The 24,227-nt window shown below is 48.4% G+C and overlaps 1 protein-coding gene across 1 annotated transcript in view; it reads left to right on the top strand.

The window, feature by feature from the left end:
• MINDY4 (MINDY lysine 48 deubiquitinase 4) overlaps positions 1 to 24,227 on the top strand; it is a 109,904-nt gene that overhangs the window by 10,136 nt on the left and 75,541 nt on the right. Inside the window, exons 3-5 of the mRNA XM_039229916.1 lie at positions 1,963 to 2,198; positions 5,118 to 5,364; positions 10,878 to 11,308. Of these exons, the coding sequence (XP_039085847.1) occupies positions 1,963 to 2,198; positions 5,118 to 5,364; positions 10,878 to 11,308 (914 nt within the window). The remainder of the gene's footprint in view (positions 1 to 1,962; positions 2,199 to 5,117; positions 5,365 to 10,877; positions 11,309 to 24,227) is intronic.

The raw sequence follows: 24,227 nt of genomic DNA on the forward strand, positions 1-24,227 counted from the left end.
GAGAGAGAGAGAGAGAGAGACAGCGTGAGCAGGGGAGGGTCAGAGAGAGAGGGAATCACAGACTCTGAAACAGGCTCCAGGCTCTAAGCTGGCAGTCAGCACAGAGCCCGATGCGGGGCTCGAACCCACGAACTGCGAGATCATGACCTAAGCAAAAGTCGGACGCCTAACTGACTAAGCCACCCAGGCGCCCCTATTTCTTACTATAATATAGTCTCCCTAAGGTAATAATTATCTGAAGATACTTAAGGTATGTTCATTAGATCTTGGTAAATGCTCTGATTATACAATAGTTCTTATACAATGAATTGAGCTTATATTTTTCAGAAAGATGTATTTATTAATCTCTCTATCGCATAATGATTTTGACATTTGCACAAAGCTAGCCTGATTCTAGGAAAGCCCTGCAATTTAATGTTAATCCCAGGAACCTGTTTTTCCCTACTAAGAGTACAATATATAAAAATGCCTATGGGGCGCCTGGATGGCTCAGTCGGTTAAGAGTCCAACTTTGGCTCAGGTCATGTTCTTGCAGTTTGTGAGTTCAAGCCCCATATCAGGCTCTGTGCTGACAGCTCAGAGCCTGGAGCCTGCTTCAGATTCTGTGTCTCTCTCTCTGTGCCCCTTCTCCGCTCGTGCTCTGTCTCTTTCTGTCTCTCAAAAATAAATAAATATTTAAATAAATTTTTAAAAATGACTATGTAAAATTGAGTTTTTGAAAAATGGTGTCTAGATTCATATGAAGGCCATGAAGAGTCATAAAGTATAATTCAGGTAATGCGCAGGGCTATAAATCTGTCATATTGTAAGAAAAAGCAGGAAGGTTGAAATAAATGATGTAACGCCTTTCCCCTGACTCTCTTCCTTGTGAGTCTCATTTACACTGAGACAAAATAGTTTTTTGGGGTCTCATACTAAAAAAAAATAAATAAAGCGGTCCTCTGATCCTGACTGCCTGATAAATCTGTTGCTGTTGGTCATAGCCCATTTGGCTGTGGTGTCGGTCTCAGATTCTGCTGCGCAGATCAGGGGAAGAGGGAGGGGAAGGACTGGATGTGCCCCAGGGTCCTCTCTGAGCCAGGCTCTTTGTCAGGCGCCTTATTGCTCTGATTGCCGACTCCCACCAAACGCCCCATGTCCGGCCACACTTCCCAACAGCTTGGTGTTTCTGGGCAAGCGGGGTGGGGACTGACAGTTCCATGGCCCAAGGTCAGCCTGTGGATTGCTGCCTGGGTAACTGTACAAATTACTTAGGGGAGTTTTAAGAGAAATCAGGGCTCCAGTCTTTGCAATTCTGGCTTAGTAAGACCCAGCAGGGCCTGGAAATATATATATATATATATTTTCAAAACCTCCAAAGATGATATCTGGTATAGTCAGGGTTGGGAAATACTGGTATCATTTCTTTCTAAAACCGACTACCAAAGAGTTTCATTTTTTCTTTTTCTTTTCTTTTTTCTTTTTTTAAGATGCGGATGTAGATTGAGTCAGTCCTGATGGCCTCTCTCTGTTCTTTGCAATAGCCGGCTGCAGTGCTGTCCCTGCAATCTTAGAGCGTATTTGGGTCCCAAGTGTTACTAAACTTGTAGCGTTCAGGATCCCTAGAGGTTTAAATTTTTTAAATGGAAGGATACCGGTTTTCTAAGATTATTCCTAGGAGACAAACCAAAAGGAAATCTTCTTAGCTGTTCTTCTTCTATTCATATCATATTTTATTACAATTGTTCATTGGATCACCTGCTCACGCCCTGGGTTGTTTTAGGATAGAAGATTTTGTCTTCCTCTCTGTGTTACACCATAGCGCCTCACATATGGTAGGCGGTCACCGAGGACTTGCTGAAAGAGTGTGTGAATGAATGAGAAGCTGATAAACTGTGTCAAGAACTGGACCAGTCATCTCTTCCACCTTCCCCTGAAGCTGTACCCATGAGTAATGATTTTTTTTTTTCCTTCCAATGACAGGCAAAGGAAAATCCTCTAAAAACAAGCCTCGAACTCATTACCAGATACTTTCTGGATCACTTTGGAAATACCGCTAACAATTTCGCTCAAGAAACTCCAATTCCTGCTCTCTCAATTCCAAAGAAAAGTAACAAATCGCCACCGAGATGCTTGGAAACCACACTGGTAAATATATACGACCTTGCAGACGAAGATGCAGGCTGGAGAACGTCACTGTCAGAAACAAGCAAAGCCAGGTACCTCTTCGTTTTTATACCATGGATTAGTTTCCTGTCGCTGCTGTGACAAATGGCTATAAACGCCATGGCTGTAACAGTCAGGGTTTTCCAGAAATACAGAACCAAGAGGATGTGCGTGTGTGTGCGCATGTGTGTGTAATACATGCAAATATATATGCAAATATTATATATGTATATACATATTATATATTATTTTAAGGAGTTGGCTCACGTGATCGTGGGAACTGGCAGGTCTGAAATCTGTAGGGCAGACTGGCATGCTGGAAACTTCGGCAGTACTCTTTGTTACAGTCCTGAGGCAGAATTCTCTGGGAAACCTCAACTGTTGCTCTTAAGGCCTTCAACTGATTGATTGAGGCCCACCCACATTGTCTAGGGCAATCTTCTTTACTTAAAGTCAACTGATTATAGATGTTAGTCCTATGTAAAAAATACCTTCATGGAAGCATCTGGGCTAGTATTTGACCAAACAAAGAGACAACACGGCCTAGCAAAACTGACATATAAAATTTAACCATCACCGCGTCTTAAAGGAACACAAATTTATTCTCTTACAATGCTGAGGTCAGAAATTCGAAACTGGTCTGGGTTCATGACAGGGTGTCAGCAGAGCCTCTTCCTTCTGTCCTTCTGGAGGCTTTTGGGGGAGAACCTGTTTCCTTTCCTTTCTTTTTTTTTTTTTGGCTCCTAGCCGCCGCCTATATTCTTGGGCTTGTGGCTGCTCCCTCTGTCTTCACTCCAGCCTCTGCTTCTGTCATTGCATCTCCTACTCCAGACTCTGACCTCTTGTGTCCATCTCACAAGGGCCCTTGTGACTCCAGTGGGCCCTCCCAGATAATCGAGGATAATCTCCCAATCTCAAAACCCTAACACACGTGCAAAGTCCCTTTTCCACGTAAGGTAGCATTCATGCGTTCTGGGGTTGGGACGCCTTTTGGGGGGGGCCTTCGTTCAGCTTCCACATCATGTGCTTTCAAATTCCCTGCCGTGGGGCACTGCTACCTTCTTCTGGAGGCCTTGGGAGTGGAGGAGGAAGCGAGGGGGGATGCTCATGGTTCAGACGTTTCACATTCGTCAGGTTCAGGGGCTTTGCTATGTTTGCACTTTCTTAAAAAAACAGGTACAGAACCCCCAAAGCAACTTAACACTGTAGGGATAGAAATGTCCAAAAAATAAGGCCTTTTGGACCCCATAGGGAGAAAATGAATTGGCATTCTTGATTGCACTTCATTAGTTGGAAAGCAGTTCATTAATTACAAACTTAATAGCCACCTGTAGTCCCGCCAGTGAGTCTAACTCCCCAGGACCGGGTGTTTCCTTCCAGCTCTGCTGAGAAGCATTTTCTTTCCTGAAGGTAGCATAGGGTCTGGGCATCGAGCGGTCAAAGGATGGACCCCATTAAAAACATTAACTCAAGGCTTCAGATGTCAAAGTGGAGGAGGAGGGGTGCCGAAGAAGATGGTTTTTCCTTCAGAGGCACTCACCACCTGCCTGTGAAAAGAGATGTTTCTGAGTGATAAAGAGCCAGCAAAAGAAGAGTCGAGACTCCCGAGTTCCACCCCGTTGCCCAAGCTACATATTTTAGTGTTAGCCAAAAATGAGTCTGTCATTTTTGTCTGTCTCTGAATCTGTCATTTTTGCCTCTGTGAGTCCTTAATCACACTAGTCTCTTTCCTGCGTTCTCTGCCCCGCCAGCCATGCTTCAGTTCATACCCTCCCCTCTTGCCTGCGCTGGCTCCCACCGGCTCTTCCCTGGTCTCTAGGCCTCTATTGATCTGCTCGTGTGCATCCTCCACCTGAGAGAGCATGAGCTTCCCGCAGATGAGTCTGGATGTGCTGCTTCCCCACAGAGAGGCCTTCAGATGTTTCCCATGGCTTCCAGGATGAGATCCCACCTCCCAAGAGTAACTTGGAAAACTCCATCATGATCAGCCTGAGTGGCTCTCCTGGGCCTGTCCTGCTCTTACAGGCCTCTGCGTTAGTGCCTGGGGCCTTCTGGTTATCCCCTGCCCACTCACCCCTACAGACTCCGTGCTGCCTTCTCTGCAAGCCGCTCGCAGTTTCCTCCAGCTGGTCCCGGACCCTTCCTCTGCCGGACATGCCCCCGTCATGGCATCCACGACAGCTTCTCTCGTGTGTGGCCCAGCACTCGGTGATCAGCAGCTCAGCACGGAGCAGCAGCCAGTGGCCCTGTGAGCCAGAGTCTAGCAGTAGAAAGTGTCCCGGCCTGTGTCAGCAGGGCTCTGAGTGATCCATCGCCTCCTATCTGGGTCTCTCGCTCTGTTCTTTCTCATTTTTGTTATTCCCCCTTGCTCGCCTCACTATGTCTCACCTTCTTTTATTCTCTCTCTTGCTCTCTCCTACACACACACACACACACACACACACACACACAATCTCTCTCTCTCTTTCTTCCTCTCTTTCAATGCCGAGCAGCCCAGGAAAAGAAGGCATTGGTGGGCCCAACTTAACTGAACATTAACTGAATAGTTGGGGAATGCCAAGTTTGCCACAGGTCTCTACCCACCAGTCACAATGAGGTACGGTCAGGCGGGGCTCCATGTAACTCATGACTGTATTGAAGGGCTACGTTTTTCTGTCATGCGGGTTTGGAATAAGGATGCTCTTTATATTTGAGGCTACATGCTATCTAAGGATATTTGAGGAATTCTGTCATGGATCATCAATTCTGATTTTATTTCCTAATTCCTTCCTTCTTATTTTGTTGGTGAGATTTGCCTTGATACAAAAGTATTTTCCAGTGTTCACCTTTAATGATAAAGCGCCGGCTGGTTAGAATCATCACATGGTTGTGAATGGGCTTGCTCTGAGTACCTGTTGAATGGGGACTTTATTGTCATTGTTAGCTGTTCCTTTTAGAGAATCTGTTTTAATGGAAATGTCCCTTTTTTGCAGACACGACAATCTTGATGGGGATTTCCTGGGTAGTTTTGTAGCATCCAAAAGGCCCCCACACAAAAGTAAGCCCATGCAGGCTGTCCCTGGTGAAAGCCCCTCTGTGGCCCCTGCGTGGGAGAAGATGGACAGGCTTCAGTCATCAGAAACTTCTTCAGATCTGAAAAGGATGGGAGAGAAGACCAGGCTGAAGTCTGGCCTGATTGTCCGAGGCATGATGGCCGGGCCCATCGCCAGTTCCCCGCAGGTAGGGTTGCTGATCTCACTGCTCTCATGAGAGTGGAAAAGGAGAGCCAGGCAGGGCTTAAGGGTTCATTAAGGGCTGCCTGGGTTCATTTGAGGCCACCCCCCAGCATAGTCCAAGAAGGAGGGAGCTGTGTGCTGGGATGGGAGGAATACCTGCCTGTGTTTTCTCTGGTTGTACTGTCACCAGACAGGACATGACAGTACATGGTTGTCACCAGACAGGATATGACAGTACCTGACTGTCACCAGACAGTGTGTGATTCTTGTGGGATCAAGGGCAGGCCTCATCTCCTTCCCTGCCCTCAGTTTACCCACCATGTCACTGGGGTGGACACCATGGCTTGATCTTCCTTTGCTGAGTGAGAACACATTTGTCTTCTGGTTTTACCTTTGCCATTCAGGAGTGCTGGGTGACCCATCCAAGTCTAGAGAAAATCTTGTTTACTTTTTAAAACATAATAGTTAAAGGGTAAAAGAAATCCCAACCCTAATAGTTTCATTTGCTTTGCTTTAAAAAGAAAATTCTAATCATTTCACATCATTTTCTTATAGTCTTCCTTAAGGAAGGGCTCTGATTGGGGCGCCTGGGTGGCTCAGTCGGTTAAGTGTCTGACTTCAGCTCAGGTCATGATCTCATGGTTCGTGAATTCAAGCCCCACGTCGGGCTCTGTGCTGACAGCTCAGAGCCTGGAGCCTGCTTCAAATTCTGTGTCTCCCTCTCTGACCCTCCCCTGCTCATGCTGTCTCTCTCTTTCTCTCTCTCTCTCTCTTTCAGAAATAAATAATAAAAACAAAAACACATTTAAAAAAAATTAAAAAAAAAAAAAAAAAAGGAAGGGCTCTGATAGGGTCCCGTTAGGTGGGGGGACTAAACCAATGAGAACATGAATATAAAAGGAGTTTGTAAAACAACAAAGAAACAGAAAAACAAAGGAGAATCAGACACCAACTCACAGTGTAGTATTAGTCAAATGAGGGAGCCTGAGCAAGCTCACATAGGTCGTCTGTGTCCACGGCTGGTCACGCCCTCTCCTGTGCTGTATGGCTGGATGTGGGCTGTAGCTCTGGAGGCGGGTGTTCTTCTCCCATTTCACTTGGGATCAGGACAGAAAGAAGCTGATCCTCTCTCTGCCTCTGCCTACATCTTGTGGGGTTTTTGGTCAAGGTCTTTATTCACCTTGGCCATGGTCTGGTTTGTTAGGTCAGATGTCTAAGGCTCTGTCGAGCCCTGGGACTTCACAGCTTGCAGATGGTCATACGCCTGGTGTCCAAGTCAAGGGAGGTGAACCACTGTGTGGTTCACATCATGTCCCATCCTACTGTCTTGTATTTGGAGAGGGACTAGGCCATGCCTAGAGGAAAGCAACTAGGAATGTGAAGAGTTTGGAGGAAATGGCAAGATTTGGGAATGTTCAGTCTTAGGAAGAGAAGGTAGAAGGTGGGAGGAGGGGCAGAACAGAAGAGATTTCTTCCAGCGTGGATATAGGAATAGCCCGGTCTCAGGATGGCCAATATGTGCCTGCCACTCCCCGTGGCTGTGCCCGTGGTAGACATTGCTAGTGAGCTCAGTGCTCTTTTCCTATCAAGCCTGGATGTACCTTCACAATATCCTGGTATCTTAGGCTGGTGCTCCTAATTGATGGACTGGAGTGGTGAGTGACATGATCCCTGTCAGGCTCCTTGAGCTTAGCTGTGGGCTCCTGAGAGCAGGGAGTCTGCCATACTTGTGTGCAGAGCATGGTGTGGGCTTGATGGCCCTTGGTTGGGGTGAGTGGTGTAGCCTGGCCCAATGGCTCCCAAGAGCACACCTGGGATGAGTGGGTGGGGGCTCGTATGAGGAGCTTCTGTTAGAGATGCTTCAGCAGGAGAGCAGGCCATGTCGGAAGCGACTAGAGTAGCTGGGTGAAGGGGAAACCAGGGATACTGTCTACTGGGGACATTGTTTACAAACTTTGTAGTTTCAGGGTCTCTGCATACTTGTAAAATTACTGAGAGACCTGAAGAGCTTTTGCTATGTAGGTTATAGCTATTGACATTCACATTAGAAATTAAAACCAGAAATTTAAAAAAAATAATTGCTTACTAAACCATCAACAATACAACAGTAAACCCATTACATTTAGTACAAATAACATGGTTTTAAACACGCCCCCCAAGCCCCTATATTTTCCAAAATAAGACAATAGTGAGATGAATAGCATTGTTTCACATTTTTGCAAATCTCTTTATGTCTGGCTTAGTAGAGGGTAGTTCAAGTCTCATATTTTCTTCTTCATCCATTGTCACATTGTGGTAGTTTGGTTGAAGTCCATGAAGAAAATGTCGCCTCACACAGATATATAGTTGGAACAGGGAAAAGCATTTTAGTAGTCTCTTCAGGAAACCGGGGGAATTCTTCGATATGACACCAAACCAGACAAGTTGTGGTTTCTTATCATGGAGTCTGAAGCCATATCCAGGAACCTTTCGTACCTTTTTGTACCAATATCTATAGGTCAGCCTGGCACTTTGAATGAATCTTTTCCCACCACCTGGTTTAGTACCATGATGCATTTGGTCATTTGGAAAATATTGGCCTACTGAGGTATCTGAGCTACTGAACTCTTCTGAATGTTGACGCGTTTCATTATTTAAAACAACAACAACAACAGCAAACTAACCCCAAAAAGTCCCATTTCTTGATGGTGCCACCCACCTCATCAGAAAAAATGTTTAAGTGCTGAGAAGCCCTCAAGCTCACAGTGGCTGATCCAAGTTTCCCCAAATTTTAATTTTTACCTGACCACTTCTATTTTCTCAATGACCACACATCAGTTGTTTCCCTTGAAGTGACAGGCTCCATTTATTTTCAGGAAAATGCCTGCCAGATATCCAAGTCTGAGTAACCATAGTTCGTCTGTCAGTCGTCCCGTGAAAAACATTAGCAAGTTCAGCTCAACAACTAGGATAGTTGCATGCAAGTTCTTCTCCTTGAGACAGCCGGGTCCTTTGCACCCAGCAGAGTGCCTATATACGCCTCCCATTTTGTCCCAAGGAATATCCAAGAGTTGTGGACCATAGGGTTGAGATTGAATACAGTTGGTAAGTGTTATGCTTCAGCATGGATGTTCTTCAGCGAAATTAGCATTTTACTTATGTATTGTTATTGCAAGTGGTGGCAGACACCTCCAGTTAGTAAAGTTAGGTGCCACCACCCGGATTCGGGCTATGGGCCAGTTTTTCCCACCAGGGCATTTGCATCATTATGGCAAATGTCAACATGGTGAAAAAGGCAAATCATGTCGTACTATTATTATGAAACTAGGTGTGAGCTTCCTGAAAGGGTGTGGGGACCTTTAAGGCTGGTGGATCACACTTTGAGAACTGGAGGACCAGATGGATGCCAGGGTCCTGACCTACAGCGACATCCCGTCACAACCGTGCAGTTGAGACCCCCTCACAACTGAGGTGCGAGGCGGATGACTTAGATCTGCTTTACTGCTAGGAGATTGGCCCAAACTTCTGAAGGGAGGAATGATTGCCTTGGGAGGTGTGTTTTTCCCTTGGGGTATCTGAATCCTGTGAAGGGCCTTGAAAGATGGGATAGGTTATTGTACGATTTCCCCAGGCTTTCTAGAAAGTGTTTTGTGGGCCTATGAGTACCTTGGCCATACTTAATTGGTATGCTCGAGAGAAAAGAGCAAGGTTTGCTAGGTATTTCATCATTTTTTTTTTTTAAGTCCTAGATTAGCTCTGCACTTAGAAAGGATGAGTAAGAAAGAGGCTGGGTTTCCTGCCTTTGGCCAAAAGTTTGGGTCTCCTTGGGAATGGTGACTAATATTTTCTTCACTGTGTGGCAGGGATGCCCTGATGGCTTTTAGAGGTTTGTAGTGCCTAGTAATTTCCACTAGGCAAGAATACTACAGAACTCACTATTTTTATTCCAGCTCAGGCTTTACCACTTGGTTCAGGATTATTTCTGGAAATGCTGAGAGATCCCAAATTTAAACCCAGGAAAAGCCCAGCAGGTTTATTTTTGTCCCCTCTACCTCCACTCTCCTATCCTAGATTGGTAAACTGAGTTCCCATTTCATCAGTTAATCATTGGTAGTAAGAAGAGACATTTCCATTGACTCCTTTGGAAGTCCTTCATTTCAGAAACGTGGGTTTCAAGTTTCAAGTAGCCTTGAGTGCTTACTAGGTATAGGTTACTGAGCTGGGAGCTCTGTGGACATCAGAGATGAATGAAGAATGGCCTCTGCCGTTCCGGGTCTATCAGCAGGAGAGGCTAAGGCTGCGTGTGAGTGGGGACGGGAGAGAGGTGGATAGCAGTGGCTGATGTTGTTGATGGCCCTGATGGGTCTCCTCTGTGCCACGGCCTTACATGGGTGTATCCCTTAATACTACGATCTTGTGGAAGGTAGATGCTATAGGTACCCAATCCCGCATTCGACTTTTGGGCCAGATGTGTTTTGGAATTCAGAATTTCATTATTTTCAAGAAAGAAACACCGCGCACAAACCACCTATCACCTAATGCTTTGCAGTAGGGTTTGGGATAGCACCCCATAAGCAAAAACATTGACATCTCTACAATTAAAGATATGAATATCCACACTTAAAAAAAGACTGTAAGCAGCCTCATAACAATTCAGAAGAATTTGCCACAGGATTCCAGAAGAAACTTGTTTTGAGAGGTTTTAGAAATCACAGATAGTGTGAGGTACCTGGGTGGTTCATTTGGTTAAGCGTCTGACTCTTGATTTGGGCTTGGGATCCAGACCCTGCATTGGGCTCTGTGCTGGCAGTGTGGAGCCTACTTGAGATTCTCTTCGTTTCTCTCTGCCCTTCCCTTCCTTCAAAATAAATAAACATTAAAACAAAGAAATTAGGGGCGCCTGGTTGGCTCAGTCAGTTAAGCGTCTGACTTTGGCTCAGGTCATGATTTCACATGATCTTCGTGGGTTCGCACCCTGCATCAGACTCTGCTGACAGCTCAGAGCCTGGAGCCTGCTTTGAATCCTGTGTCTCCCTCTCTCTCTCTGCCCCTCCCCTCCTCATGCTCTGTCTGTCTGTTTCTCTCTCAAAAATAAATAAACATTAAAAAAAAGAGAGAGAAATCATAGATAGTGGATTGTAGACAAGCTATATTACAGGTGAGGGTAGTGGGAGACAGAGAAATGAATAACTTGCCACAGGGAGCATGGCTGGTAGGTGGCGACACAGGAATTGGAACGCGGGTCCGACCCGGGAGCTGCAGCGTCACCTGCTCCTGGACGCTGCTGCCTGTAAGGGTGTGGGAGAAGGGCCGAGGCGCCCTCCTGGGGCTTGTGCAGGCGAGCACGGTGACAGCATTACAGGTGGGAGCCTGGGAGCACCTCCTCAAAGAACAGGTGGGATTTTAAGTGGAGTTGGGGATGAGGAAAGATGTTTCGGGGGAAGGAACGTCACGGGCAAATGCTTGTCGTGCGGGATGGAGTGTTTTCCCACCTCCCTTGAAGGGGATCCTCACTGCTCTTCTTCTTGCCCCTTTCAGGACTCCCTCCGCAAGCGCTCCCTGAGGCGGTCCTCCTCCTTGAGCAGCGGCGCCCCCCAGGCCCCTGAGGAAGACGGTCGGAAAGTGCCCGAGCTCTCCGCCCGCGCCCCGGCCCATCCTGCAGCCCAGGAGGGCCTGGTGTCCAGCACTGGCTCCACTTCCAGGAGCCCCCTGGGCCCGCTTAGTGACCTGGCCTCAGAAAAGCCGAGCACCACGCCCAGCAGCCCCCCTCACTTGCCCAGCAGAGGCCACAGGTCCAGGGGGAGCAGCAGGTGGCGAGATGTTGCAGAGGACAGCCCAGCGGTAGACGGCGGCCCGGAGGCCAACAGGATGCCCTTGAAGTCCTCCTCGCCAGGTGGGAGTGCCAGGACGACCCAGGAGAGGCCGGAGAGAGTGTTCACGCGGCAGGGGAGCCAGCCCCTGCCCGTCAGGTGAGCGGGCTGTGCCAGGGCGATGGTTTCCCAGAGAGCCGCCCGGTCCTCGGTGGCCCGTTGGGCTCTCAGAGCAAGCCTGTGTAGTCCACAAGGTGGGTATGGTCCCTCCTCGAGGGAGAGAACAGCCCAGAGCATGCATACACGGGAAGCTTCAGAAGGGGAGGGTTTGTTAGTCCTTTCTTCTCAAAGTCATGAGACTCTGACACGTGATTCCCAGACTTACCCACAGCAACATGGCCAGGTTGACGTGGTGTAAGAGGTGTTTCTTGTGGGAGGCCCCTGATGTGGGGATGCATCGGCTCCCACAAGGCTCTTATGGGGCAGACTTTTTTTTTTTATACTACCCTTTTATGCTTTCACAACAGACCCTGATAATTCCTATATTGATTGATTTTTGAATGTCAACCAACCTTACATTCCTGGAACCAATCTTACTTGGATATATTATCTTTTTTTATATTTTTTGATTTAATTTATTAAAAATTTTATGTGGGGTTTTATATATAAAGCCGTGAAGGAGATTGGCTAGCAAATTTCCTTCCTTGCAACAACATCATGAGATTCCATTATCTAGGGTATGCTTGAAGGGGCACCCCTTTCTTCTGTTCTCTTGAAGAGTTAGGCACTTAGGTCCTGGTGGTAAAGGCAAACTATATAGATTACAGTCCATAAACTCCCTTTGTGACCCTAGTAAGCTGGGCCTACTCTGCTTCACACGTTTTGTGGCTATGTTATTCGATGCACGTACATGTAGAAGTTTTGTATCTTCCTGTCGGATAGGCTTTTCTATCATAATGAAAACTCTCTTGATCTCTGGTAATGCTTATTGCCTTAATGTCTATTTAGGGAGAGCTACCTCAGCCTTCCTTTGATTATAGTGTATCTATTGAATTTTTCCATCTTTTTACTTTCATCTATTCTGTAGCTTTTTAGTTAGGGGTTCTGACCAAAGCCCTGCAGGGTTTGCCAGCATCCTTCCCTTTTTAAAAAAGATTATAATTTATTTAAGCTAAAAAAAAAAAAGAAAACCCACACGAGAACCCAGTTCACTCATTCCTCCACCCTCTGCTCCCCTGAGCCTTCTTTTGTAATATCTTTTACGCCTACAGATTTTCCTCTAAGCTGTGCTTTGTATCCCGTGAGATCATATGTTATATATTCATATGATTTAGTTTAAATATTTTCAAATTCCTGTTGTGATTTCTTCTTTTGACCCATAGGTTATTTAGACACCTATTGAGCAAAGCAAACATCTAGGGTATTTTTCTGGTTTCTGTTTTTGATTTCTGGCTTGGTTTAACTAAAGTCATATACACTCTATATGAGTTCGGTCTTTTGATATTTGTTGAGATTTCTTTTGTGGCCCAGTATAGATTTAAAGCTTATCTTTTGTCAGCAGCATGTATTTGGAATTTTTAATCCTGTCAGATAATTTTTATTTTAGTTGGGATAATTATCACATTTTCATTTTCCTATTGTGTTTGGTAGGATGAAAAGATCCGGTTTAGTTTAAAAAATTTTTTTTTAAACTTTTGTTTTATTATTTATTTTTGAGAGACGGAGCATGAGCGGGGGAGGGGCAGAGAGAGAGGGAGACACAGAATCCAAAGCAGTCCCTGAGCTGTCAGCACAGAGGCCAACACAGAGCTTCAACCCACGAAACCGTGAGATCATGACCTGAGCTGAAGTCGGACGCTCAGCTGACTGAGCCACCCAAGTGCCCTCATCCAGTTGTTTTTCTCCATAGAGTAAGACAGTCTTTCCAGCACCATCTACAATCTGTTTCTCACCCCAGTGATTCATGAAGCCAACTTGATTCTTCACGACAGTCCCATTTCGACGTGGGTCTGTCTTTGAGCTCTCTATTGGGTTTACTGGTCTTCTGTCCTTCTTTAAAAAACTAAAACCACATGACCACAGCTTTTATGACTATGGCTTTGTAGTTACAGCTTAGCATCTTGGTGGGGCCAGTCCCCCTTCTCGTCCTTTGTTTTAGCATTGATATACCTACTTCTATTTTTTATATTTAAAAGTTTTTTTTAAAAAGGTTTATTTATTTATTTTGAGAGAGAGAGAGAGACAGAGAGAGTGAGCACAAGTGGGGTAGGGCCGGAGAGAGAGGGAGAGAGAATTCTAAGCAGGCTCCATGCTGACACACTGTAGAGCCTGACATGGGGCTCAGACCCATGAACCCTGAGACCATGACCTGGGTTGAAATCCAGAGTGGACACCCAGTTGACCGAGATACCCAGGTGCCTGATGTTGCTACTTCTAGATCTTTATTCTTTCTACAGGTCTTTTTTCCTGTCATCCAACATGGGCAGAACTGACTTGTCCTCTTGCCATAAATGCCTGGCTTCCAAATCCTTTCGTGACTGGCTCTTCCTTGTCAGTCAGATGTCCTGGACTCAGAGTGACTTTCTCTGACCAGCTGCACCTCTACCCCCACATTTCCAGCCTGTTTTCTTTGCCTCTCAGCACCTATCATTACCTGAAATTATTTTATTTACTTACCCATTTTGTGTCTCCCTCACGATAGAAAATAAATTTCATGAAAGCAGGGACTATAAAGTCCCCGCTCCTAGAATAGTACTTGGTACACAGAGCGCATTCGATGAGTATTTGTTTAATATTGTTACTACCGCCACCACCAGTAAGAACAAGATCAGTAAACTTTTGATATTGACCTATTTTGCACAAGACACCGTTCTAGGTGTTTTGAGCAAATTCACTCTTCTAATCCTCATAAAGTTCTAGGAGGGATATACTATTATAATTCCCATTTTACAATGAGGCAGCTCACCCAGAGAAGTTCCTGTACTTGTGCATGCTTTTACACCTGATAAGAGGCAAAATGGATTAGAACTTGTGCGGCGAGCTCCAGAGTCTGGGGAACACATGAAAAGATGGCTTCACCTCTTTCCCTGAGTAGAAATCCTTTCCACAGCCTTTAAGGTGATGACTGGGTTCCGCTTGACCACCTCCAGGGATGGGGAACTCGCCGGTTCCCATGGCACTTTTGCATGATTCTGACTGCTAGAAAATTCTTCTTCATGCTGAATTAAAATCTGCTTGCTGTAGTTTGACCCAGAGGGCCTTGTTCTGCCCTCCAATGCCAGAAGCTGTGTGCACCTGAAAGGGAACAGTGCCTCAAACCTAATGGACAGGAGCATTCTCAGGCTGCAGCGGTCCGGGGGAGATGATGGGTTGAGGAGAAAGAGGAGTGGCTGGATAGCAGGAGGCCTGGGTTCTAGTCCTTGCTCTGCCCTGGCTGACTTGGGCCAGTTGTTTGTTTCTGGACTTTAACTGTCTCTGACTATAAAATGTGGCCACCAGGTAGAAGAGGTCCAGCTTTCTTTCCAGCATATGCATTTTGCTGGCCTGTGGTTCTTACTTCCAGAGTTATTCTGGGCCTTCTGCTTCAGTCATCAGGTTTTTATTGAGCACCTACTGTTCACAGCGCACTTAGGAGGTATAGGCACATGGGGTCTGGAATCCGATGGACTGGGCTCAGAGTCCATGGACTGGCAGTTCTGCCTCTTATGACTATGATGGCCTTACCCTAATTATTAAACCCTTGAAAGATGGTATGAACTTTGTCTTACAGGAAGCAGGTAAAAGTGCATTCACACCCCACACCTCCCCAATACCAGGAGAAGTATGATCAGGGGTGTTTCACACAGGTTTAATAGTGTTGACCCTTATATCGATCAATCAACAAACATTTTGGGGACTTTGTTTTTTTACCTACCGCTTATTCTCTGCTGGGCACTATGCGAGGTGCTTATATATATCATCCCACTTGCTCTTTATAGTAATCCGTTGAGGTGAATATTGTTTATTGTTGTTGTTTTTTTCCTTTTGTGTGCTTATTAAATAGCATTCTTCTCCTGGGCTCTGAACAAACTGACAGATAAAACGAAGGGTATCAGTTAGCTTGGAGTAACCTACATATCATTTCCGTGATTGATACGGGGGAGATAGAAGACACAGCAGACCCAGAGGCCTCGTGGGCCCAGAGCTAGACAGACTGCACCCCCTCATCGCAGGCCATGGGCAGTTCTGCTCACGTGGCCACACGGTGGGAGCAGCTGCCCCCCCCAGGAGAGCAGCTCATTTTCAAGAGGAGAAAGGGTACAGCTGAGCTTAATGTCCCTCTTTTCTTTCTTTCCCAAATCAACTGGTCCGCTATGCCACACTTCCTTCCTTAGGATGGAGTGCATAGAGGGAGGAGAGTAAAGGTCTGCAGGAGGGCAGACTAGCAGAGCTCCCTGCAAACTCCCAGAAGACACTGGGGGTTCAGAATGAGCATTTCCCTCCCCCCTGGCATCTGTGTTACAGATGAGGAAACCGAGGCCAGAGAATTTAAGGAACCACTCAAAGTTCTGGGTGGAAGCAGGTCCCAGGGTTCACAGTTTGGTGGATGGAATATAGGTTGGAGTTCAGCTGGGCCTTGTCCCCTCAGCTGGGCATCATTGTGCAGTGCACATACTACATAACTGTATGCAACACCTTTGATTTTTTAAAAAAAATTTTTTATGTTTTATTTATTTCTGAGAGAGAGAGAGAAAGACAGCATGAACAGGGGACGGTCGGAGAGAGGGAGACACAGAATCCAAAACAGGCTCCAGGCTTGAGCTAGCTGTCAGCACAGAGCTCGATGCGGGGCTTGAACCCATGAACCATGAGATCATGAACTGAGCCGTAGTTGGATGCTTAACCGACTAAGCCACCAAGGCACCCCTGCAGCACCTTTGATTTAAAAGCCATAGTAATCCCCCTGCCCTTCATAAACCCCCCTCTTCCAGTCCTCCCCACCCACACCCCCTTCCCCATTTATTTCATTCAATTTAGTAAATGTGGATCTGAGTCCTAGTGTGTATCAGATCCTATGAGCTTTTCAGGATGAGAGAGATGTGCACGTATGTAATTATTTTATGTTTTTAAAAGTTTATTTATTTTGAGAGAGAGAGTGAGAGAGCAAGAAAGCAGGGGAGGGGCAGAGAGAGAGAATCCCAAGCAGGTTTTGCACTGTAGTGCAGAGCCCAACATTGTGCTGGATCCCATGAACTGTGAGATTGTGACTTGAGCCGAAATCAAGAGTCTGACGCTTAACCGACTGAGCCACACAGGTGCCCTGCATATGCAGTTGTTTTAAAGGATGGCAAAGACAGGAGATGACCGCAGAGCTGGCTTGTATGTGCGGCGCTGCCCCATCGCCCTGCCCTAATGAAGCTGAGGAAAGGTGGCTACTTGGAGCCCTCTGTGGGCCTCGCAACATTGGGCTCAGGGATGGCCATGGAAGTCACACCTAGGGGCAGAGGCAGGGACAGGAGCAGGGAGCATGTGTCCCCCAAGAGAGGGGGCAGGTGGACGCTATGACCTGCTGAGATGTTAGGGGACATGGATGTCTGTACAATCAGGCCCTTCTAACTCTGACTCCTTGGATCTAACTCAGTGGCTGAAAGAACTACTTTCTGCTTTGATTTTTGTTCCTTTCCCGTGTCCATTGATCTTAGAAGATACTCAGAAAATATGTCTTCTGGGTCCCCACTGTGGGGGTTGTGGCCGGGACAGTCTGTCGTTTGTCACTGGCTTGTCAGGGCTGCCTTTGTTGTGTTTCTGTGATGATCAGTTGGGTCTGCTGGGATTATAGCCGTGATCTGGGTGGTCCCGTAACCCTCGGCTCACTCAGCTTCCCGCCATTGCTCTATGTCATGGGCAGGGCATTCCTTTGCGCCTTTGCATAGCTTGCTATCACCCACATGCCTGGGCCAGAGTAGACCCTCAGGAAAACTTAGGTGTAGGACCGAGAGCATGGGAGAGGTATTCTTTATTTATAAGTCCCCAGAGCTGGGTGTTCTAAGCCTGGTGGCTCTCCAAGTGGCACTTTGTGAAAGTTGATGGTCTGGTTGGGGGTGACCGTACTTGTGTTGCTCATGGACCTCTCTGAGGACATGCTGGCCTGTCATTTGTGTGAGAATCCCTCAGAGTGAATCTCCGGGCCTTCTGATGGCCACATGGACTTTGCCGTGGTGGTTTTTCTGCACATTAGCTCAAACCTGTCACTCTGGGCATCTCACAATAGGGACTGGCTTCAGCTTTTAGTTTTCAGGTATGCACGGGCCACAGGGGCTCCAGCCACCCACCGTTTGCCCAGTCTCCTTTGCAGACATGGTGTGTTATCGTGGGCATGAAATTGAGGAGAATGGTTGGCCTCCCTTGTGGCAGTGGCCACAGCAGCAGTCTCCAGACACCAGAGCCCCGAGCAAATGTGTGTCCCCTTGTGCAGCTTGAGTGGTGGGGCCCTGGACCCTTGGGAGCGAAGCCCAGCAGTGTTACGTTGTTATTTTTTTAACGTTTATTTATTATTGAGAGACAGGCCACATGAACAGGGGAGAGGCAGAGAGAGAGTGGGAGACACAGAATCCAAAGCAGCCTCCAGGCTCTGAGCTGTCAGCACAGAGCCCGACGCGGGACTCGAACTCATGAACCATGAGATCATGACCTGAGCTGAAGGTGGCTGCTCAACTGAGTGAGCCACCCAGGTCCCACCCACCCCCCGCCCCCCAGCAGTGTGTTTTTGCAGGCCCTCCAGGTGAAGTGCTCCAGGCTGAGGCTGAAGCACCAGTGCCTTAGGAGCCAGGCCTGGGATGGAGGGGTGGCTGCGTGTTATTACTGAGGTGCTCTCAGGAAAAAGGCAGTGGGAGGCAGGACAGGGCTGGGGAGGGTCTCAGCTGGGATGTGGGGCCTTAGTCTGATCCCCCAGGGAGACGAGAGTGTGAATTGGCCCAGAGCTGGCCCCACCTTTAAGCTAGGAGAGGGCTTTTTTCCTGAGTCAGTCACTGGCTAAGGGTCCCCCGTCCTGGCGGGGGCTGGGAGCTGGATGGGCAGTGTGCCACCTCCTGGGTTAGTTTGGCAAAGGGTGATTCTGTGGAGAAGGACACAGCTGTGAGCCATTAGCCAGCAGGGACGGGGGACAGCAGCTGGGATGGGCATGCTGAGGCAGGGGCACCTGGGCCAGACACCAGTGTCTTCTGTGTCATTCTCGTGGCTCCCTGTACACTTTCCCAGAACCTGGTGTTATTTTTTAAAAACATTTATTTATTTATTTATTTATTTATTTTTAATGTTTTTATTTATATTTGAGAGAGAGAGCAGGGGAGGGGCAGAGAGAGAGAGGGAGACACAGAATCCAAAGCAGGCTCCAGGCTCTGAGCTGTCAGCACAGAGCCTGACAAGGGACTCAAACCCATAAACCATGAGATCATTACCTGAGCAGAAGTTGGACGCTTAACCAACTGAGCCACCCAGATGCCCCAAACCTGGGTTATGATAGACAAGCTGTAAAGCCTGTTCATGGCCATCACCTCTGGTACATAGGGTGTCCTTGTGAGGCAGGCCAGGCAGCCTCATTTATAGGCGAGGAGACAGACCCTAGAGGGGACACTGGAATGAAGCTTAATTCAGGCCCACAGACAGCCCCTCCCATCATGACATGGCAGGCCCTGCTGCAAGAGTGCCAGACGAACCGTCACTGGCTTCGTGACTGCTAACATCCTGTTGTATTGATCAGAGGGAGGTCCTCTTGAGCCCTTTTGGTGCCTGGGCCGCCACTAGGGCCGCAGAAGGGTGAGATGGCCCCCTGCCTCTGAGGCCCAGGGCCTGCCGTGGAGCTGTCCGTACTTGGGTGCTAGCGTGTGGCCCTCTCAGAGTGGAAGATGGGGGCGGTTAAGGAGCGCCGTGGACAGCCGTGGACAGGGAAGAGGGCCTTGGGCTTGGGGGGGCCACGTTTACTGCAAAGTCTTCACGGTGAAGCAGTAACATGGGGCGAGGAATGTAATTACGCTGCCTTGTTGTACAGCCTGGACACCGCCTTGGCCTCGAGTGTCAGTGTCCCTGCCTCTGTGTGGAAGCCAGTGGTCCATGCCAGGGGTTCAGTGACTGCCATGAGGGGGCTCCAGCAGATGTTCTGGGTTTTGTAGAATGGACAGTAGGGGGCAGCAGATCTTCATCAGTCTTCAGGACTCCAGCGACCCTTGCTGGTGATTGCATTCAGCAGGTACTCACCAGGCCCCTCCTAAGGACTATGCACTCTGAGGAGAGAGAAGAGTGAATCCCGGTCCCTCCTGGGTCCCCATCCCCTCCCGGGCTCCTGATCATGAACGGAAGCCTGCAGGCACACAGATGCCTGCGTCCTGAGAGGGAGTGAATAATGCCATCTGGACCTTGGCAGAGGCTTAGCTCAGGATGTGGTGTTTGCGGTTTATTGACTATTCCCCATACCCGAGCGTCCCGAGTCTGACAACATCTGCACCACATGGGATGAGTAATAGGTGGAACTTCCACTTTATCTCTGCACATTATTTGAACTTTCTGTCAGTCTATAAAGGTTTGAAATTAGCTGACTCTTGACACATACACATTTGCTTTCCTGCGCGCCAGGGGCCCCGTGTGAACAGGTGACCGGCCTGTGGCTCCTGTGCTGGTCTGGCTTCACCTTCCTGACTGACTCTGGGGACCTCTCTTCTGTGGTGGGTACGGCTGCTCTTTGCTCAGCTGGTTCTCCTCCTACCCCACACCTTACCCACATTGACCCTACATGTCTGCTCCCCTAGCCGCCCCCCCCCCCCAACCCCAACAGGGAAATACCAGTTCTCTCTCCTGAATGTGGGACTCTTCCTAGCAAGTGCAGGAGACTAAATATGAGAAACTGCCCTAGTGCGCATTACAGGCCCCTTGGAGCCCTTCAGGACGGGGGTAGATACCCCTACCCTGTGTGCTAATTCTAGCTGTTGGGCACCTTCAGCGCCAGAGTACCTGGGTCTCCTGTCCAGTGTATCTATCGCCACCTAGGGCGAGGAGACTTCCCATGACCCAGATTCCCTTTGAGATCCAGAAGGCATAGCTAAGGAGGTGAGAGCACATCCATACCTCTCCTTGGAAAGGTGAGTGGTCTCATTTTGGGCATCTCGGGACATCAGAGTGGCAGCTTCGTGATCCTCCTCTGTCCACATCTGGGCCTTGCTATCTCTGCACAGGCCAGGAAGACGTCCCCTGTAGGGAGCTGCTGCCGCTGGATGGAGGGATAGTGAGGCTCAGGGATAATTTTTGGGAGATGATTGCCAGCAGGGGTAGTATATAGAGAGTCTTCTCTCCTGGGTGCTTTTTCCACCCCCCTCCCTCCACGATGCTTTTTTGCTGGTCTGCTAGTGAGCCCACTAGACCCTTGCTGCCAGAACTGCAAAGAGGGGTCCATCTAGTGGTCAGAAACAGGACCAGGATGAACGTTAAGCAAATGGGGCGTCCAGGGTGCAGGATCTAAGGAGCGCTCGTTCTCAAGGTCTCTCAGCGGAGGCACGTGCATGAACCTGGGAGTGAGGGCCTCCTTAAAGTTTTCATCCTAGGTGCCTTGCATATGTCGCTGTAATGGTGGCCTGGCCCACACAGTCTACGTGCTTCTCTTCTGCTCCTGAGTATCACGGATAACCCTCACTGTAGCATGGTGACTTGATAGCTCACCTTTACTTCCATGAATTCCTTAAGGACTGGAGTGGGCCAGCCTCCCTCCCTTCCTCCCTTTCTTTTTTTCTATCTGTATCCCTGTACCTGGCAGTAAGTATTGAGCAAATGAGAGACTGTGCATAGCAAGGAGAAAGGCTGGAAAAAGTATACTGATCTGCTTGGGACAGTGTCATAAAACTTAAACTGATACTTTTCAGTAGAATCAAAACAATCCCAGCTTTATCCTCAATGAATGTTGGTATTCATTCATTCACTCCTTCATTTTTTTTTTATTCAGACATTTAACCATCCACCCATCCATCCAACCAACCAACCAATCAACCCACCAACCCACCAACCCAAACCATCACAGCTTTGATGTCCTATATTTAAGTCATCCTGAATGTTGCCTTCTCTAGGAAGTTTCCTTGATATCTTTCCTGCTCCAGCCCCTGAACATGACCCCCTTCTCATATTTCTCACAGCACATGTCACACTGAAGAGAGCTGACAGGCTACCTTGTTCCTCCTGCTGGACTGTCAGCTGCCTGAGTGTGGGGGTGAGCTGTCTATGACCCGTTCCCCCCCACCCCCAACTTTGCTCAGAATTGTTCACACTTATTGGACAGAGCTGAATCATATTGGCTTTGCCTTGGGGAGGGGGAGGTGAAGTGTGAGGTCTTCCCTTCACTCAAGGAACACGCAGAAGAATGAGATTAGTGATTTTTCAGACAGAAAAAGTCACCTGAGAGTAGCAGGCTGCATCAGTCCCAGGACAGGCAGGTGGTGCTCATTCAGGTGCCACAGAGTCTTAGAGGATGGGGTGCTCCTGAGTGGGGCCTCGAAGGGTTAGAATAGCCCAGTTGGGGAAATGTCACGGGCCTCACTGTGGTGCTTGGACATACTCATTGTTCTTCTCTGCTTTTCTCCCTGTCTGAGATTTCTTGAAACAAAGTTTGCTGGTGTCCCTGGAAGTCTCATTCCTAAAAGCTAAAGCAGCTCTCTTACTTTTCCTCAGCACCCCTCCCCCACCTTTTTAAAGTCTATTTATTTATTTTAAGAGAGTGTGAGTAGGGGAGAGGCAGAGAGAAAGGGAGAGAGAGAGGATCCCAAGCAGACTCTGAGCTGCCAGCACAAAGCCTGACGTGGGGCTCAAACTGACAAACTGTGAGATCGTGATCTGAGCCGAAACCAAGAGTCAGATGCTTAACCAACTGAGCCACCCAGGAGCCCCTCCTCAACCCTTTTTTCTGGAGCCTGTATTGGGTTCTGCTGCATTTGCAGACATTTATGGATGATGTACATGTATGGGGGCTCATCTAGAAAGAGCCTAAGCCCATAGCTTTCCCTAAGGATTGGGAAGGGGCTTTGGTTTAGGGAAAAGATGGGCATTCTTATTAGGCTGACTGCCTTGGGGACTTGGGCAGAGAGAGTTGATGGTGCCTTTCTCCTGCCGAATCCGTTCTGTTCTGATGGAGCGGGCCTTCCCTTGTGACCCCCCCAGCTGTTTTTCCCAAACAGCGGCCATGGGATGGAATACTGCCGTGACTCACTCAGGCTGGTGCTTCCACCGAAGAAAGATGGCTTTTGATCCTGAGTTCTGTCAGGGGCATTTTGGGCAGAGTTCTTCAGATCGCAAAGGTGACCTGCCAGGACAGTTTCCTGTATAGCTGGATTCCATGTGTGTGCCTCGTTCCAGAAAGTTCTAGTTTGTTTTCTCTGCTCATTCCACAAGAAGTTACTAAAGCCATGGGATTCCTTCCATTTCCTGTTGAGGCCACTTTTGCAGCCACGGGTCCCTCAGAAGTGGAGCCTTTTTGCAAAGCGTAAACAATTTTTGATCTCAATCTAAATACATGTCATTTGATTTTATTCCATTCAACAAAGCACTTATGGAGTACGTCCTGCTTGTTCGACTAGCGTTGGAAGGAGAGATGATGGATAGGTTCCCTGTCCCAAAGAGGCTGAGACATCCATGCAAATGACTGTCATACGGAATTTTAAAAAAGGCAAGTGACAAGGGGACAAGGGCAGAGAGCCATGGAGCCAGGGTCTGGATTATTTCAGGGATAATTAAACTCTTAAGTACTCACATTTGACAAGTCCTGTGGCAAGAGCTTAGATATATTACTTTATTTAATCCCGAGAGCCACACGGGGAGAGTTATTGTCTTCATTTCATAGGTGGGTAAATTGAGGCACAATGACCAACTGGTCTGAGTTCATGCAGGCAGTCTGGCTCTTGGGGCGTCCGTCTTAACCACTGTCCTTAGGCCCCTGTCCTGGGAGGAAGGGCTGTGAGAGAGCTACCACTTGTGAGGACTTAGAGAGTTGGTGTGGGGATTCAGGGGGCAGAAGCATCCCCTGCTGAGGGGACAACGTAAACAGCGGCAAAGAGGTGGGCACGCGGGTGTAGCTGGAGCACAGGGCGTGTGTGGGGAGAAGAGGCTGGAGGACTGGACCGTGCCTTGAGAGCCAGCCCAGAGAGCACTAGAGAGATCGACAAGTCTCTCGAGTTTTCAGTTATGTGGTTGTTACTTTTTAAAACATCAGTTAGAGCTGTGCTTCGGGAAGGCGAGTCCAGGGGCGCTGCTGGACTGAGCAGGGTGACCACTTGCAGGAGCCAGACCCGGAAGGCGGGGTGGGCTCTGAGCTGGCTGCTCTACAGGGACGAGGAGCCGGGCACCTGGGAAGAGAACCCACAGGACTTGGGCGGTGGGCCGAGGGGGCTGGGAAGCCGGGTGTGCAGGTAGCAAAGACGTGGCCCCGAAGGGGAGGAGAGTCAGATCCCGGGCCTGGCCAGCCGAGCCTTCGTTTCCACAGTCAGGTGTGGGGCAGAAGTGCGGATCCTGGGAAGCACTGCGTGAGAAGTATCTGGCAGGTACTGGCATGGGGCCAGAAGCTGCAGTCTTTGGAGTGATGGGCACTGCAGGGGTGCATGGCAAAGGCACCTGGGTCCAGTCCCGAGTGGGAGAGCCACGTGTTTGGCGTGATAAGGAAAAACAGTGGTCAGAGCAGGAGGACTGGGGAGGGAAGGGAAGAGAGGGTCTCTAGGAAGCAGGAAGTTGACCGTTTTGGACCCTCAGGGGAGGTCAGGGGCCCTGCAGGACCTGGCCTGGGACAGAGGCTACCTGCTACTTTTAGGTGACTTTTTTCTGTCTGCAGAATCACTAATCCTACTCTTCTGTCCTCCCTTAGGGGAGGACACACCAGGCGTGGCGACAGAAGTAGTGTTGGAGAGAGCTCTTTCAGCAGGGTTCTGGGGGCAGGAGGTCAAGTGCAGCAGATTGAGGAATGGCGTGGGTGAGGTCATCTACACAGAACACGGAGCTTTTTAAAAGTTCAGAGGTGACGGGAAGCATAGGGACAGGATGGCAGCTCAAGACTGGGGAGGGTCAGGGAACAGGGTCTATT

Source organism: Hyaena hyaena, unplaced genomic scaffold (assembly GCF_003009895.1).
Source record: "Hyaena hyaena isolate Hyena2069 unplaced genomic scaffold, ASM300989v1 scaffold_40, whole genome shotgun sequence".
Classification (NCBI taxonomy): Eukaryota; Metazoa; Chordata; class Mammalia; order Carnivora; family Hyaenidae; genus Hyaena; species Hyaena hyaena.